At 46.8% G+C, this 16,717-nt stretch overlaps 2 protein-coding genes across 2 annotated transcripts; one reads left to right on the top strand and one right to left on the bottom strand.

Annotated features, from left to right (window-relative positions):
• Positions 7,336 to 12,535, top strand: LOC8061166 (rRNA-processing protein EFG1). Its single transcript, XM_002466248.2, has 8 exons — positions 7,336 to 7,618; positions 9,921 to 10,050; positions 10,141 to 10,253; positions 10,436 to 10,574; positions 10,683 to 10,791; positions 11,079 to 11,142; positions 11,241 to 11,480; positions 12,068 to 12,535. The coding sequence occupies exons 1-8, from the start codon at positions 7,460 to 7,462 to the stop codon at positions 12,071 to 12,073; spliced, it is 960 nt and encodes a 319-aa protein (XP_002466293.1). The 5' UTR covers positions 7,336 to 7,459; the 3' UTR covers positions 12,074 to 12,535.
• Positions 13,631 to 15,182, bottom strand: LOC8061165 (auxin-responsive protein IAA14). The gene is made up of 3 exons (XM_002463691.2): positions 14,795 to 15,182; positions 14,372 to 14,689; positions 13,631 to 14,257 (listed from the first exon to the last, which is right to left on the bottom strand). Exons 1-3 carry the CDS (start codon positions 14,977 to 14,979, stop codon positions 14,200 to 14,202), a joined length of 561 nt encoding a protein of 186 aa, XP_002463736.1. The 5' UTR covers positions 14,980 to 15,182; the 3' UTR covers positions 13,631 to 14,199.

Genomic DNA, 16,717 nt, shown 5'->3' with positions numbered 1-16,717 from the left:
AAGCTTTTTGCTCTAGCTCTAAAGGGGTGTTTGCAAGCCACCTATCCAACAATTCTAGTTGATATAATCACTAGGCACACAAGAGCTATGTCACTACTTACACTAGAAAGCTACCTAAAGTTTCTATACAAGTAAGAAAGCTACTCTAGTTTGCGGGAATGTAAAAGAGATGGTTTGAACTTTATACCGCCGCGTAGAGGGGATGAACCAATCAATAATATGAAGTCCAATCACCGGGAGAAATCCAATGAACAATCACAAAAGGAGACACACAATTTTTCTCCCGAGGTTCACGTGCTTGCCGGCACACTACGTCCCCGTTGTGTCGACCAACACTTGGTGGTTCGGTGGCTAAGAGGTGTAGCACGAACCTCGTCCTCACTAGGACACCACAAGAACCCACCCACAAGTGAGGTAACTCAATGACACGAGCAATCCACTAGAGTTACCTTTCGGCTCTCCGCCGGGGAAGGTACAAGACCCCTCACAATCACCGGGAGATGGCCACGAACAATCACCAACTCGTGCCAATCCTCCTCCGCTGCTCCAAGCCGTCTAGGTGGCGGCAACCACAAAGAGTAACAAGAAAACCGCAGCTAAAATGATCCCCAAGTGCCACTAGATGCAATCACTCAAGCAAATGCACTTGGAATCACTCCCAATCTCACAAAGAAGTATAATCTATGAAGGAGATGAGTGGGAGGTGTTTGCTTAGGCTCACAAGGATGTCAAGTATGCTAGAATTCCAAGAGGGTGAGCCCCAAGCCGGCCAAACACGTATTTATAGCCCCTCAAACAAATAGAGCCATTGGCTCTTTCACTGGGCGAAATACGGGGTCACCGGACGCTCTTAAAGGGGCACCGGACGCTCAGCACCAGCGTCCGGTGCTCCAACGTCAGCCGCGTGTCAGAGTCTAACGGTCACCTGTAGTGCACCGGACGCTGAGCAAGTTAGCACCGGACGCGTCCGGTGCACACCGGACTCATGCGCAGAGAGTTCCGCAAACCTGCGGGACACCGGACGCTAGCCACCGGACGCACCCTGAGCGTCCGGTGCTCACCGGACTCGTGCGCAGAGAGGGTCGCCAAGACGCCCGCACACCGGACGCGCACCACCGGACGCTCAAGCCAGCGTCCGGTGCCTATCGTCCGGTGCCTTACCCTAGCTGGGCTAGGCACTGTCTGCACCGGACGCTCAGACTTAGCGTCCGGTGCCTCAGTGGCCAGCGTCCGGTGAGTGTTTTCTCAGCGAGAAACACTCCCGCGACTTCTCCAAATTTCCCACCGGCGCAATAGAAAATATGCACTTCATTTTCTCGAAAAGCGCCGAATCCCGCCTCGCAAGCTCGGCGGGAGGGAGAGAGGAACCCATCCCCTCTCTACCCTTGAAACTCCACCTCCTTCTCAAAGTGTGCCAACACCACAACGTGTGTACCAACGAGCGTGCACGTGTGTTAGCATTTTCACAATCATTTTCTTTGAAGGAGTTAAGTTAGCTCACTAGGTTCTAAATGCATGCACATGAACAATGACACCTAGTGGCACTTGATAACCGCTTAGCCAAAGAATTCTCCTCTTTATAGTACGGCTATCTATCCTAAATGTGATCACACACTCTATGGTGTCTTGATCACCAAAACTAAAACCCTAAGCAATACCTTTGCCTTGATCTCCATAGGGTTTTGTTTTTCTCTTTCTTCTTTTCCAAGTTGAGCAATTTATCATCTTGTGGTCATCACCATCATCACCATGATCATTACTTGCTCCATCACTTGGCATGTACCAACCTCATTAAGTCTACACACACTTAGTATAGAGGTTAGTACTAGAGTTTCATCAATTATCCAAAACCAAACTAGGGCTTTCAATGTGTTGCATCAACATTGGAGGAGATGGAATGGAATGCGCAAGGTAAAGGTATAACCTAGGGCTTTTCCATTCGGCGCTTTTGAGAAAATCAAGTGCATATTTTCTATTGCGCCGGTGGGTTTTTTGAAGTAGTCGCGGGAGAGTTTCTCACCGGACGCTGGTGCTGGCAGCACCAGACGCTGGTCCAGAGCGTCCGGTGTGGTGTCTGTGGCACAGGTGTGCACCGGACGCACCGGAGTGAGTCCGGTGCTCAGCGTCCGGTGTGCGGGCGGTTTGGCGAACCTCTCTGCGCTTGAGTCCGGTGAGCACCGGACGCTCAGGGTGCGTCCGGTAGCTTGCGTCCGGTGACCGTGCGAGTTTGCGGAGCTCTCTGCGCATGGGTCCGGTGTGCACCGGACGCGTCCGGTGTGGACTAGTTGAGCGTCCGGTGGTGCTGTGTCAGGCGCGAGCGCGTGGTAGCCGTTGGCGGCAACGGTCGAGTTCAAACGGCTAGTGACACGTGGCTGACGCCTGAGCACCGGACGCTGGGAGTTGAGCGTCCGGTGGCTCCCTGTGAGCGTCCGGTGCCCACGTGTTTTGCCCAGTGAAGGGGCAACGGCTAGTTTAGCCCTTGGGGCTATAAATAGGAGTGGTGGCCGGCCTTGGCTGGTGCTGAGCACCCTTGGGACTTAGTGTCCATGCTTGGAGAGTGCTAGTGAAGCCTCTAACTCACATATGCTTGATAGTGTTCATCCGATTGTGTGAGTGAGCGATTCTAGTGCGTTGCATTGAGAGATTGCATCGAGTGGCACTAGGTGTTCGTGTTGCAAGCCGGTGGTGCTTGTTACTCTTGGAGGTTGCCACCTCCTAGACGGCTTGGTGGCTTGTGACTCCGTCGAAGCACGCAAGGAGATTGTGCGGTGCTCCGGAGAAGAGATTGTGAGGGGTACGGTGCTCACCCAACGGGGATCGCGAAGAGCAACTCTATTGGATCGTGCGTGTCATTGAGCTACCTCACTTGTGGGTAGGTTCTTGCGGTGTCCTAGTGGGGACGAGGTTCGTGTAACACCTCTTAGCCGCCGAACCACCAAGTGTTGGTCGACACAACGGGGACGTAGCTTGGTGGCAACCAAGTGAACCTCGGGAGAAAATCATCGTGTCAACATTGTTCTTCCCGTTGGTTTGCAAGTCCCTAACACAAGCTTGTTCTTACATTCATATATTTATGCTTGTGTAGTTGCTCTTGTAATTAGTTAGCTTGTGTAGCTTGCTAGTTACCTTCTTGCTTGTGTAGCTAGAAGTAGTTCCCTTGCGTGACTAATTTGGTTTGTGTAACCTTGTTAGTCACATTGCTTAGTTTGTGTAGCTAAGTAAGTTACGCTCTCTAATTTGGCATTAGTTGCCTTGTTATTGGGCTTGCTAGTGAGCTTAGGCTTTGTGCGCTTTGCCTCACTAGTTTGAGTAGGAGCTCCCCCGGTTTGCAAAGTACTAGTTGCATAGGTTTGTGTGACCTTGCTTCTAGATTTGGTTAGGTGAGCTCTTGCTAAGATAGCACCTTGCTTGCTTGTTTAGGATCTTTTCAAGGTGCTAGAGAACTTAGATAGAGGGGTGTAGTCTTGCCTAGACCGATAGTTTTAATTCCGCATTTGTTTTCGGTTAGCCGGCGTAATAATTTTTAGAAAGGACTATTCACCCCCCCTCTAGTCCGCCATCTCGACCCTTCAATTACGGTGGTGTTGCATTTTCAAAAACAACATAAATGTATTCATGCTACATAAGTGGATATTATTTTATTGCATTAAGCCTCTAATCAAGATTTTTTAACACTTACCACAGAACGATTAGACTACAAGAAAAGTGTCCTTCATGTCATCATGAAGATAAGACGAGATAAGAAGAGACAATTTTCATCTAGACAGGATCTTCTTTCGTGATTAAAGTCAATCTCCACACTATGAATCCTTCCTCCTCACATTAGAACATGTGGTGCATGGCAACTAAACCTGGGTGACGAACTACGTGCACATTAGAACATGTGGTGCATGGCAACTGAACCTGGGTGACAAACTATGTGTGAGGATGATGCTTTTGGTAGGAATTGAGCAGTTTCTAGCCAATATCATTCACAAGGAGAATGGATGTTGCCATTCGTAGGGTGCCAAGATTAACAGCCACAACTCTAACCGAGGTTTTGCTCAAGGATATCATCACCAAAGAGGGTATGGTAGTTGTTGAGTATTGCGACCTGCTAGCTTAAGTTTTTCTAGGATTCTAGTTATCACACTAGGCCATGTCACGTGTGTTCATCTATACTACTTATGGCTGCAGACTATAACTGCTTTGATCAAAATGTAGACAAGAAATAGTTGTTGTGACTATGTTACATGTACTTATTATTATTTTTTATTTGAAGGGGGACTGTTAGGTACTATAATTATAAGCGTACCAGGCTATACCATATTCTCTTGAGTTGTATTGGTGCATAAGGGATGTCCGATGGACTAATCCTATCGAAGAGGGGTTTTGTGAGATTGAACAATTCTGGTGTACTTGGCTGTTGTAAGGGTGTTAATCCTAGCACAATCTTGGAGGTGTTGAAGATATGTGTTGGTGTTCAGTTAGAGGTACGTAAATTTGTATTGTGATCATGGGCTCACACTTAGTCAAGCAATATATACTACATTTTATACAAACACATGCACATAAATTTTGTGGCACGGGTGTGGAAACCTACATTTTGAATAGGTTAGGGATAGAGAGAGGAGAGTTAGTGATTAGGGTTTGCAAATGAGTGGGAGGGGAGAGAGCCCCTTGCACTCATGCTCTTGGTATTATATATAGGCAATAATATTTTACAAGCGACACCTTGGTGGGGGAAGATTTCACAAGCTACTACTTTAACTCCAATTGGGATGGCCCATATTCCATATGGGCTTCCCCAACAATAGCCCTTCAACTACTAGGTTATGGCCAATAGTTAGTTGATGCTCATATAGGAAGAGGCATAATAATACTCAAAACCTAGTTGTGAGGATTGCCCTTCGCATCCCACATATGCCCGCCTCACTAAAAACTCTATCCCAAAAATCCTATGGAAAAAATGGAATAGAAAAAGAGCACCCACACGCCTTTAGCCTATGCATGTTCTAATTCCTAAGGCATCTAGCTCCAAGTGCCTTGATCTTCCAATTGTATTCACCTTTGGGCTTCAGCTCCCATCTCCATTTCTATGACATGATTTATTGGCTTTGCTTGGCACATAGGTCTTTGCTTTCAAGGCCTTCTTCTCTAGGATCCTCTCGGTGCATAGGTCTTCATCTTCGAGGGCCTTCATCTTTGGTATCTTGTCACAAGCATCGAGCAAAAAACTTCATGTTCAGAGTTGTTGGTCCTTCGATGTGCCCCCTAGCCCCTCTCGGTCGATGCTTGTGACTAAATTCTCCGTCACCCTTGGTGTAGTCAACATAGTCGTAGTAGTGAAAGTAGACATCCAGGCCAAACTTGCTGATGAGCCTTTCAAGTCAAAGTGGTTTGATGAAGGTGTAATGGACCCTGGTGCCCAAGGAGTTGACACAGCCCCTCGAGCTCGATTATGACAATAAGCCATTGTTGGCATTGATGCAAAAGCTATTGACGAAGGCTATCAAGCTGTTGTAGTGGGTGAAGATGATGGTGAAGCCCCTCTTACCATAGACTCTCATAGTCTCATGCACAGGTGTTTGGAGGAGGTGATTTGCTGTAGGCGATGAAGGTGTCGGTGAAGCACCCTCATGCCATTGTGTTGACTCTCCTGTGAAGGTGTTTGGCGAAGGTGATTGTTGGAAACAATGAAGGTGTTTGGTGAAGCCCCCTTGTGCCATTGTGTTGATGGAGCTGGGTCATCATGGTTCGCCATGTGCGACTATTAGTGAAGGCCCTCATGTGAAGGTGTTTGGTGGAGGTGATTTGTTATAGACGATGAAGGTATCGATGAAGCCCCATGTTGTTGTGTTTGATAGTGCTGAGTTGTTTTGGCAAAGGTGTTGGCGAAGGTCCTCTTGCAAACTTGTCTGCCAAAGGCCCTCCTGAAAAAGGTGTTTTAGCAGAGGCGATGTTGGTGAAGTCACTGAAGATGGTGGTGAAGCCCCTCATGCTGAAGAGTATAGCAAAGGAGAAGGCGATGCCGATGTAGACGCCAACGCCACTCGCCGAAAGGCTAGAGAACTCACATGAAAATGCAATGAGTTGATAGGGTGCATTTTTAGGGACTTTAGTTGAGCGCTATAGCTTCATCGAATATCGATTTAATGGCAAGTCTTTTGACACTCAAAAAGACATTGGCTTTCTACAATAATGGGTGAGGTTTTTTGGAGCTTTTGAGAGAGCGAAGGCCTCGATGACTGATTATGGATAGGTCTTTGTCGGGTAGAACTTTTTGAAGCTTTTGAGAGAGGCAACCCCGATGCTTGATTACGGACATGTCTTTGTCGAGTTTGCCTTGGTGCAATGCATTTATGTAATGCATGTATGTATGTGATGATGCAAGTGAATACATTTACACAAAAAAAAATAAAAGGGGTAAATATATCATGCATCGAGCAAAAATGATGGTTATGCATGAGCAAAAGATATGCTCGGCTCATAAGGAATAATGCCCTCAAATGAGAGGGTTATAGTTCCGGATAGCTAGCAAAGGCTACCATTTAGGAACATGTACAGTTAGGCTTTTTGTGAAGGTTAGATCAAATGACACTGGGTTTAAGCATATTATAAAAAATGAAAAAGAAAAATTGAACAATAGAACTTGTAAAAGGAGAAAAAGTATTAGCATCAAAGGTTTGGTGGCTATCAAAGGTCAATTATTGACAAAGGCCGCTGACTACGAAGACTAATGACTAACGAAGACTATTGAATAACGAATTCTGCTGACTAACAAAGGTCAATGACTGACGAATGCTGCTGATGATGGCCAATGACTGACGAAGACCGCTGATACCAGTGATTGACGAATCACGGTAAAGGGATCGAGACCTCGTGCTGATTGGGTGAAATACCAACGGAGTTACCCATTTGTTGGGTTGACTTTCACTTGCAATTTTATGTGTATCTGGTGAACATTTCTCAATTCTAGTTCCATTCTGGTAAGCTAGGTTCATATTGCCTAATCAGCACGAGTTACATTTCGCAATATGAAATGTGAAATGTTCATAGCGCCTATGTATAAATTTCTCTTCTTTGAGTGACAAAAATGAACCGATAATGGAGCGTGCAGAACGCGTAGCGTTTGAGAACAGAAGCATAAAACTTTAGAAGTAGGTTGGGGAAATTTCTGAATTATCAATACAATAACTACCGTGAATGTTGTATAGTATTTCTGTATTTTTATTTTTCTACCTTATTTATTCTCATCATCGGGCATCCGCTTATTTTTTGGGGAAACGGTCTCCATTTACTGCTTGGGTGTGGTGCATTAAATACGCATGAAGGCCCAACATTTGTGACGAGGTCACTGGCAAATGGCAATTGCAATTTGGGGCTAACCGCACGACCCACTCGGCCCATTCCAAGCCCCACCTTGCGTACGCGAGCCAAACGCTCCTGACAGGCTCCGTCTCCACCTAGGGTTCCGGCGATGGCGCACGGCGGCTACCCGCGCCGCGGCGCCGCCGTCCGCCGGCCCAAGTCCTCGGCCTCCGCACCAGTTGCCGACCGCAAGCGGAAGCGGACCGCCGCCGCCAAGACCACCTCCCTTAAGAACCAGATCCGCTCCACTGAGCGCTTCCTCCGCAAGGTACTTACCGACACATGAGGTCTGCTCGGCTGAGCTCGGGACCCTGTAGTTTCTCGTTGTTCTTCTCCCATGGATGGGGTTTAGCTGTTGCGTGTGGAGCGCTGGGTGTTTCTCTGGGAACCTCTCCATTTCTAGTTAATTGGGACATTTTGCCGAACGTAGCTAGGGATTTTAGCATGGCAGTCTGTGCAATGATGAATTTCTCAACCGCGAATATTTATTTTACTTGTTGCTTCGGTAGGGGCTAATTGATGCTTCGACTGAGGCCTCTGTTTGTTGCATTCCGCTCAGTAGAGTAGTTCATGTTGTAGCCTTGCATAGGTGCTATTAAGTATTAAGTATCAAGTATTGATTGAAAAACTAACATACTGAAATGCTAACTATGCTGCTCAAACGGATTAGTCAGAAATGTTGTGAAAAGGGCATTTGTTCTTGTCAGAGAAGTGAGGAAGCCTAATTGACCTTGATTTAGAACAGTGTAGTCATGGATATGTTCATGCCTCTTTCTATGCATCAACTACATATAATTTCTGGCCAGCAGAATCTTCACCTTATATTGGAAAGAATCAAGTAGGCAAGGTGACAACTGACTGTATAATTCACTTCTACGGCGGAGGAGGGGGGAGCCAGATTCAGTGACTTTATAGAGCAAAGTTACAATGTAACTTTGTCTCAATCTCCACCTTCCAACTTGCATCTAATGGCTGCAGAGACTTTCAGGTCTATGAGCCGACAGCAGGCAGGTCAGCACAAGGCATTTCAAGCAAAATCTTCTATATATTTTAGGTCTTGTTTAGTTCTCACCCAAAAACTTTTCACCTTATTTTATCAAATATTTAGATACATACATAGAGCATTAAATTAGATAAAAAAATAACTAATTACATAGCTTGTATATATTTTGCAAGGCGAATCTTTTAAGCCGTCCATGATTAGGCACTAATCGCTATAATCCAAAAAGTTTTCACTCATCCCATCGAATGTTTAGACACATGCATAAAGCATTAAATATAGATAAAAAAACTAATTACATAGTTTGGTTGAAAATCACGAGACGAAGCTTAATTAGTCTATAATTAGCCTTAAGTGCTACAGTAACCCACATGTGCTAATCACAGATTAATTAGGCTTAAAAAATTTGTCTCGCGATTTCTAAACGAGTAATGTAATTAGTTTTTTTTATTAGTATCCGAATACTACTTCTGGTATCCTATGAAACATTTGATGTGACACCCAAAAACTTTTCACTCCCGAACTAAACAAGGCCTAAAGAGAAAAAAAGAATCTGCATTTTTCCTGTCCGCTAACATTAGGGAAGCTGCCTTTGAAATTTTCAGTTTATTTTAATTTTTTACATTTCCCCTCACAGACTTGTTATCATTTTTTTCTCAAGTGTGGAAATATCGAGAGTTAATGGGTAAGGTTAGGAGTAAGTTATTTTTATTTTTTTACATTTCCCCTCATAGACTTGTTATCATTTTTTCTCAAGTGTGGAAATATCAGGAGTTAATGGGTAAGGTCAGGAGTAAGTTTTGGAAACACTTGGAGAAGTGGACGGAATTGTTTTTAGAATTATACAGTACAATATAGACGTCTACAACACGTATATACACTCACCCAAAAAATCACCATAGACGTCTTGCTATTTTACAGAGACGTTGCCTACTACTGAAAGCGTAGCGCCTGGAATAAATCCAGGAAAAATACAAGCACCCGTGCCAAGTCGAGAATTGAACCTAGGTGGACAAATTCCACCACAAGGAATCCAACCAACTGATCTAAGACCAAAAAATTAACCAAAGCAAGTTCTACTAATCAGTGTTGACAAAAAAAAAGAAATAAAAAAATTAAAAACATACCAAGATCAATAAACTTCTATTCAGGTTCTCATCAGCCTGTTCGTTTGAGAACGAGCTGCTACTAGTGCGCTAGTCATTTTTACTTCAATCTACAAACTGTTAGAAGCTTTTGCTTAAAATCACTTGCGCTGGCCTGCTGTGAGTGGTCTGCTATGTGAGCTGATGAACCTAGAAGTGTCTGCAGCCGTTAGATGCTACTTGGAGGGTGGAGATTGAAGTAAAGTTACATTGTGACTTTGCTCTATAAAGTCACTGAATCCGGCTCCCATAAGATTAGCATGTTTGTGCTATTTAAATCAAGGCCACTTTATGTGAGCGGCCTACATATATAAAAGCATAGCACATCCGCTTCCATTTTATGTTCTTCTGATTACATCAATGAACCATAGACCCCTTTTTGTCTAGCCATGTTGATATGCTTCTGCTGCATGTTTAATTTTCAGGACCTTCCTGATGACATTAGGGTTGCCCAAGAGAAGAAACTAGAAGAACTGAAGAGGCAACAGGAGCTTCAGAATCAACTCGCTGTTCAGCGAACATTACAGTTGAGAGATAGAAAGATAAAATTCTTCGGTCTGTTATCACTTCCTGTTCATTTCAAGTTCCTTTTCTCTGCACGTATGTACTTACCATTTTCTTGATGTTGGTATTCAAATTACAAAGAGAGGCGGAAGATTGAGAGGATGATAAGGCGCCTTGAGAAGCAGCAACGTTCAAATGGTGATGGTTTCAGCAATAATCTCTCAACATTGCGAGAAGATCTTGAATATGTTAGGGTAAGCTTCCTACATTACTGACCCGCCCTGCCCATGATGATATGAGATATAAGTATCATACAACTTACTTTTCCTTGCTGTATTGTTCTCTTTGCATTAGATTGGAGGGTCTAATCAACCATTGTTTATCTGTACCTGCTTGAATCCCAAGCTAAAGCTTATATATCTCAACTCATGTGTAGTTCTTCCCAAAGAATGAGAAATATGTCTCGCTGTTCTCTGGAGGGAATAGCCAAGATATTGTTCAAGAGAGGAATAAATGGCGTAAACAGATCAAGGATAATCTCATGGCTGCAGCAGCAAACGGAAAAGATTTAGAAGGTGCCTGTTTGCATTACTATTTCTCTTGCTGACCTTTGAAATTATGGTGCCCTTTTACTGGTTATCTAATGTGTGAAGTACTAAACTTTTTTCTTGGTCATTTAACAGAGACAGCAAGCGATGACGATACCTTGGACGTGAGTGATGATGACTTCTTTGTGTCTGGGAGTTCAAGCGATGAAGAGGCTGATGATGAGTGGACTGACAAAAGTGCTAAGTATGGTTCACAACCCACAGTTCTTTGACATTGTAGATGCTTTTAAGCTTCCCTCTGATATATCCTGCAACATGCTGTCGTGCCATGGTGTTATCACTTATGTATATGAGGTCCTAAATCTAATGTTTCCTTCTGGTATATCGTCCATATGCTTCCCTATGGTGCTGTGAGAGCATTGCTACTGCTGTGCTAATGTATTTTTATTTCTTTCTTGACTTGTTGTGCTAATGTGTTCTACTTCTTTCTTCACTTGGTGTGCTAATGTTACTTGTACCAACCTTCTGTAGGGAACCAGCTTCCAGTGCTTCTGGTAGGGCAGCATCTGGCATGTCAAGTGATGAAAAGAACCAGGTACCTTTATTATGGGTGTTTCAGTTTTCTTCAGAGCTCTGGAAACTGTTGAAATTTGCATTTCCTTGTATTTAACACCAACCTATTCTGTTTTGCAGCGTCAGAGAGATGCTCGAGTTCTTATGCCACCACCACGCTCATTAGCACCAAATAGAGCGAGACATGCAGATAAACGTGTGATATCTAGTTCGAGCAATACTTCAAACAGTACAAGCGGTGAATCATTTAAAAATAGAAGAGTACCAAATCATCCTGGGGATAATAACAGTAATCTGAGTTCAAATTCTGATGCTCATAAACCACGCCGCAAAAGGAGGCATAAGAAGAAAAAGAAGCTGGTATAACTTTGCATCCACACCATAGATCCTTTTTGTGCATCTTTGTAAGGTCATATTTTAGAAAAACACAGTATGAACTGTGTCTGAAACTTTTCATGTATCCTTTTTTTTCAAACTTCACTATGGGTTTCATTCAAGCTCATTTGTCACCATATGGCTACTTCCGCCTAAAATCTAAATTATGAATTATAGATCCTCTTGTGTTACCTTGGATGCTGCCATGCTGCTGTGAAATCTATATTTTGTTACCATCAAATGGACAAGCTATCAAGGTTTATCCATTGGGTCTTAGAAATCATAAGTTCATAACCATTAGCATTCCATGCATCACAAGTGGAGACCTGTATAAACAGTAACTGTAATAGAATGTGAAGGGGAAATCCGGCAGCCTGATGTTTGTGTGGCTGGAAGTTAGTTATACTTGTTGCTTTAACCTATTTTGAGGCAAGTTGGTGATGATATCTGTGTAGTTGGTTTTGCTCTGTACTGCTTTGTCTGCCATAGACAAAACAGTGTTGGTGGTTAACTGTCTCTCGTAATAGATATGATATATGCAGTCTCACAATGCTACTTCTGTATCTCAACAGGCATGATGAATATTCCCAAAGCGCGTGAATCGTGGGGTGGAAACTGAGATTCCCATCGAAGTTTGACTTTCAGCATGGACTGCATGGTCAATTTGGAGAAGAAAAAACACAGCATGTGCGATGTGCCTGAGCAAGTTGATGATTTTGTATCCTCACTCCTGATGTAAAACGACTCTACATCCATTTGTTCATGGATATCACTTACGGTGACCAGATCTTGCCAGTCTTGCGGATGCGTGTCCATCATTTTCACCGTGAAATTATGTATATGTTTTTCATGGTCTACAACGATTTTGTACTACCGGAGGGGTGGAACATCGACAGCTCCATGGACTCAGTACACCCCGTGTCTAGGTCTGGAGATGGTGGCCTTTTTATCCTTGCTAGGCTGTGAATTGGTTGCCTGCTGGCTGCTCCCAGCTCTCAAGAGATCTCATGACCTGTATGCATGATACGTATGTTGCATTGTCCCCCTGCTGTCTGATTCGCATCTACTGTGGGGTGTGGGTCTGGTGCGCGTTGTCCGCTGCTGGAGCATTCACCGTCTGTTGCGGGGTGGGGACTTTTACTGTTGTGATACTGTGCTCTGGTTTCCTCTTTACCGAGCGATGTTACCGTGCCAGATTCGGAAACATCTCCTTGTCATCTCTGCCCGTCTGCCTGAATTTCTCGTGCAGCCATGCGTTCCGCTGCATGGCATGGCCCCTGGAGGGCTGGAGGTCCCGGCTATGTTTGCCGCTGCGCTGTGCTGCAGTGACATCCTGGCTGCGTGGGGTGCCCTGCCTGCAGTGTCACGGTCCTCTGCTGCTGCGTGCTCCATGCTACGTGTCGTCGCTCTCAGATGTTCATGTGGTAGGCATGCATCTGTGACTGAGCTCCATGATAGTTGATAGCTTTCACTATTGAGTGCTACTGTTTCTCTGTAGTTATTTGCACCTGCATGAGTATGCGTAACGAAACAAAAGACCAAGGGGACCGGGGCCTCTGCGTGTTTATCAGCATGTCTATACTATTATCGGTATAGAGATGGTTGCAGCAAAGAACGGTTGTCCTGTGCCTGCTCAGGTGTGGCAGTCTTAATGGCAAACTCCATGCTGTACGCCTGATGTAGTACCAAATTAGTTGAGCGCAGAAAAACGATGGCCGTTGATGGCTATCGGCTACCGGAAAGGACTTGTCGACTTTACCCAGATCTGAGATGCATCGCAATGTGATGTCTTCCGCCATGGCTTTTCTCTCATGAATAAACTTCAACGGCGTCCACCGGAGAACGATGTGCCATGGAAACGGAAAAGACACCAAGAGACAGTGAGAAAAGCAGCAGCTTTGTCGGACAAAACAGTTCCCATACTAGTAGTGGTATTTTCTTTGTGACTTTTATAGTGTCAGGAGCGACCAAAAGGAAAAGGATCTTGACACAAGTTCGAAGTCGAATTTGAAATTTTCCCTCTTTTCCTTCATACATTTTCTCAATCTTGCTCACTCAGATCCAGAGATGAAACTGGAGCTAACCGGACTGTCTTGTTGGTGCAATGATTTTTAACACATGAAGTGTATAATAAATAGTCAAAATTTAGCTCTAATAATCACATCATTCTTATTTTTGCGCCAGTGCAACTGCACCCCCCCTAGAATGAATTAATATACATCCACCCAGGTCACATACAAAAGGGAAAACTCAAAATTACAAATGAAAAGCTACAGCTTATGTGCACAGTACAAATCCTAGGTAGCTCTCTTCCTGATGCTATTTGCATATAGGCGTCCACAGCACTGTCCGCATCATCCGTCCATTCCATCTGATGACAGGGCGGCGTGACGCGTACGCCGCCGTGATTCTTGAACCGCACCTCCATCTCCATGCTGTGTGTATGGGCCGGCCGGGCTGGCTGGCCGTAGAACACGACGACGCATGCATGCATGGGCTGGCGCCTGGCCACGCCCTCCCCATGCAGCAGCAGGTATACGACCCAACGCCTTCAATTTCGTGTTTGTAGAGCACCATGCGTACCCAATGATCGATATAAAGATCTTCTTCTTCTCTCTCTCTCTCTCTCATGCATAAGTTCGACCATATATCTGCTGGTCCTCCATGCATGCATCCAACATGTTCTTGCATCCTCGTTGCTTGCTTATCTTGCTTCGGACCCCCTCATGATCCTCAGCTTCTTGCAAGAACAGATGAACATCCTGCAAAATTAAATCCACAGAAAGGTCAGGTGTTGTTCCTCCGATCGATCCTTGTACTACTGGACCCGTACGTGATCCAACTAATTAATGGATGGATAGATGGTTGGCACTTACTCCCAGGGCACGTCGCCGGCGAGCATGAGGTCGCCGTCCTTGTCCTCGTAGGCGATGGCGAACTGGCAGCCGCCGTCGGCGGCGGCAGAGGAGGAGAAGCAACCGAAGAGCGTGTCCAGCGCGTCTCTCAGCTCCCGGTAGCCGCCGTAGGTCCGCAGGTCGACCTTCCGGAGGTAGGGCGCCCCGTCCATGCTCACCTTCACGTACAGGCCAGATCCTTGCTGCTCGCCGCCCTTTGTCGCCCTCCTCGCCTCCGCCGCCGCGTGGAACGCGTTCTTCCGGTACGCTCTCACCGGCGGCCACCCCACCACCTGCACCCTGCGGCGTTCACAAGCATCAGCATCAGCTCAGCTGCTAGCTATAGCTGGTATAGTATAGCTGCTAACGAATAAAGGACGACATGCATGTGTGCTGGCGACTTACTTGGAGGCCGGTGCCGCGTCGTCATGGTCGTCCGTCCCGGACGCCTCGCTCTTCACCACCGACGACTCCGGCCGCCGTTTCGCCGCCGCCGACGCCGGCGTCCTCGTCGGCTGCACGACGGTGACGACGACGTCGCTGTTGCTCCCAGGCGGACCAAGACGCAGCTCCGCGTCGATCATCTCCATGCTGCTGGGCGCTAGCTGGCCGCTCGCCGACGACGCGGTCGATCACAGAAAGAAATTGCTCGCCGGTGGTGTGGATATGCAACACCGATCGACGACGAACTCGCCGAGAGAGATGATGGCAAAGAAGCAGAGAGAACAGCTAGCGTGAGAAGAATGCTTGGCTTGCACTGCTCGTCGTCGTCGTTCGGTTGCGTGCCTTGGAGGCTCGCATATATAGAGGCGGTTGCCACTTGCCAGTAGTAGCAGTTGCGTGCACTAGTCTAGCTAGCCTGCCGCGCGCCCCTCCGCAGCTCGTGCCATCCATGACACGTCGCCGAGCCACCTATGGCGGGTGGGTCCCACGGAGGAGGGGACATGGAGGCCGGGTGGGTGAGCGGCCGGGGCCCAGCCGACAGGTGGGGCCTGGGAGGTGGACCAGCAGGTCGGGGGCTAGATTCCTTGCGATGCCCTCGTTGCCTCGGGGCGGCAGGCGCATGTGGCTGTGGGGTGCGGGGCCCGGGTGTCGGTGGGCCAGGCCAGAGCATGGCATGGCCGCTGCTGCTGGCCTGCTGCCACCGTGCGGGGCTCACACGTGTCGCGGCTCGGCCAGTCTGGTCTCGCTTGGATGGATGGATCGTGGGTGAATGGGGGCGGCTGGCCGTGGGCCGTGGGCGCATCGCATCGCATGCAGGCGCCAGCCAGCTCATGGGCCACGTCGGCGGTACCGTGGACGTAAACGACGACGATGGATACTGCTCATGCATACGCGAAGAGAGGTAGCGTCGCGCCGGTAGTGGTACTGTAGATTCCCGGCACTCATGCAGAAGAGTTGCAGCGAGCCAGTCTGGAGACTGGCGTACGTTGTAACTAATGTTTCTTGATTAGAAGTGCAGGTTAGTAACGACGTTCGTGTTCAAACAAGCTCTGGAAAAAAAAGTGAAAACGAAGGAAAAAAAGAAGACTGATGAGAAGGATCAGAAAACGACGATGAAGAAAGCAAATTAAGCCTGTACGTTCTTCAGGCATTTGGAAAAGAAAAGGCTGAGCACAACGATAAAAAAGGTTAAGTGTATATATTTATTTCCGTTCGGTACGATTTATTCCAACGAGGCACTTATTAGATCCCAAAGAGTGGCATTTGATTCAGCTGCGGATCGCTCCTGCGTGCGTAGTCGTTAGACTACACTACACACTCCGGCCGGCAGCGTGTGCGCCAGCTGATTGTGTTTTTTTTTGAAAGAACCAGCTGATTGTGTTTGAGAGGAACAAATAAAATCGTCGTATATTCCCCGCCCCAAGAACCAAGCAGATCATCATCATCAACTATAAACAAAATACAAGCAGCATCAACAAGCAAGCAATGTTGCAGCAGCATCGCTCCTCGTATCTCGCCCATATGCCCGCGCGCGCGCGGCCTGAGCATGCAGCAATAGACGGATCGATACGGCCACGCCACTACGCGAGTCGATCGCGAGAGATGCGAGATGCCGATCGACGGGGGAATAATATGCGCTAGCGTCGTAGCTGCTGCCATGGGTGGCTGCATTCACGGGCACACACGGCCATGCGCAGAATGCATGGCATGGCCCAACGCCCAAACGGCGAGAGCATGCACCAACCAACCAAGCAACCGCACGCAAAGAGAAATCATGCAACGCACGCGCGCGCGCGCACACCGCACATGCATGCATGTCGCGGGGATAGACATGAGCATACACCAAACCAAGCAAGCCCAGCTAGCTAGCCCGAAGCAACGACG

This window comes from Sorghum bicolor, chromosome 1 (assembly GCF_000003195.3).
Source record: "Sorghum bicolor cultivar BTx623 chromosome 1, Sorghum_bicolor_NCBIv3, whole genome shotgun sequence".
In the NCBI taxonomy this organism is placed as follows: domain Eukaryota; kingdom Viridiplantae; phylum Streptophyta; class Magnoliopsida; order Poales; family Poaceae; genus Sorghum; species Sorghum bicolor.
This window is presented reverse-complemented; position numbering and strand designations above follow the sequence as displayed.

Coding starts and splice junctions, on each gene's coding strand:
- LOC8061165 (XM_002463691.2), bottom strand. CDS start 14,979: ATGGAGATGATCGACGCGGAGCTGCGTCTTGGTCCGCCTGGGAGCAAC. Junction 14,690..14,794: donor GACGCGGCACCGGCCTCCAA/GTAAGTCGCCAG, acceptor TGAACGCCGCAG/GGTGCAGGTGGTGGGGTGGC. Junction 14,258..14,371: donor GCCGGCGACGTGCCCTGGGA/GTAAGTGCCAAC, acceptor TTAATTTTGCAG/GATGTTCATCTGTTCTTGCA.
- LOC8061166 (XM_002466248.2), top strand. CDS start 7,460: ATGGCGCACGGCGGCTACCCGCGCCGCGGCGCCGCCGTCCGCCGGCCC. Junction 10,575..10,682: donor AAACGGAAAAGATTTAGAAG/GTGCCTGTTTGC, acceptor GTCATTTAACAG/AGACAGCAAGCGATGACGAT. Junction 10,792..11,078: donor TGGACTGACAAAAGTGCTAA/GTATGGTTCACA, acceptor AACCTTCTGTAG/GGAACCAGCTTCCAGTGCTT.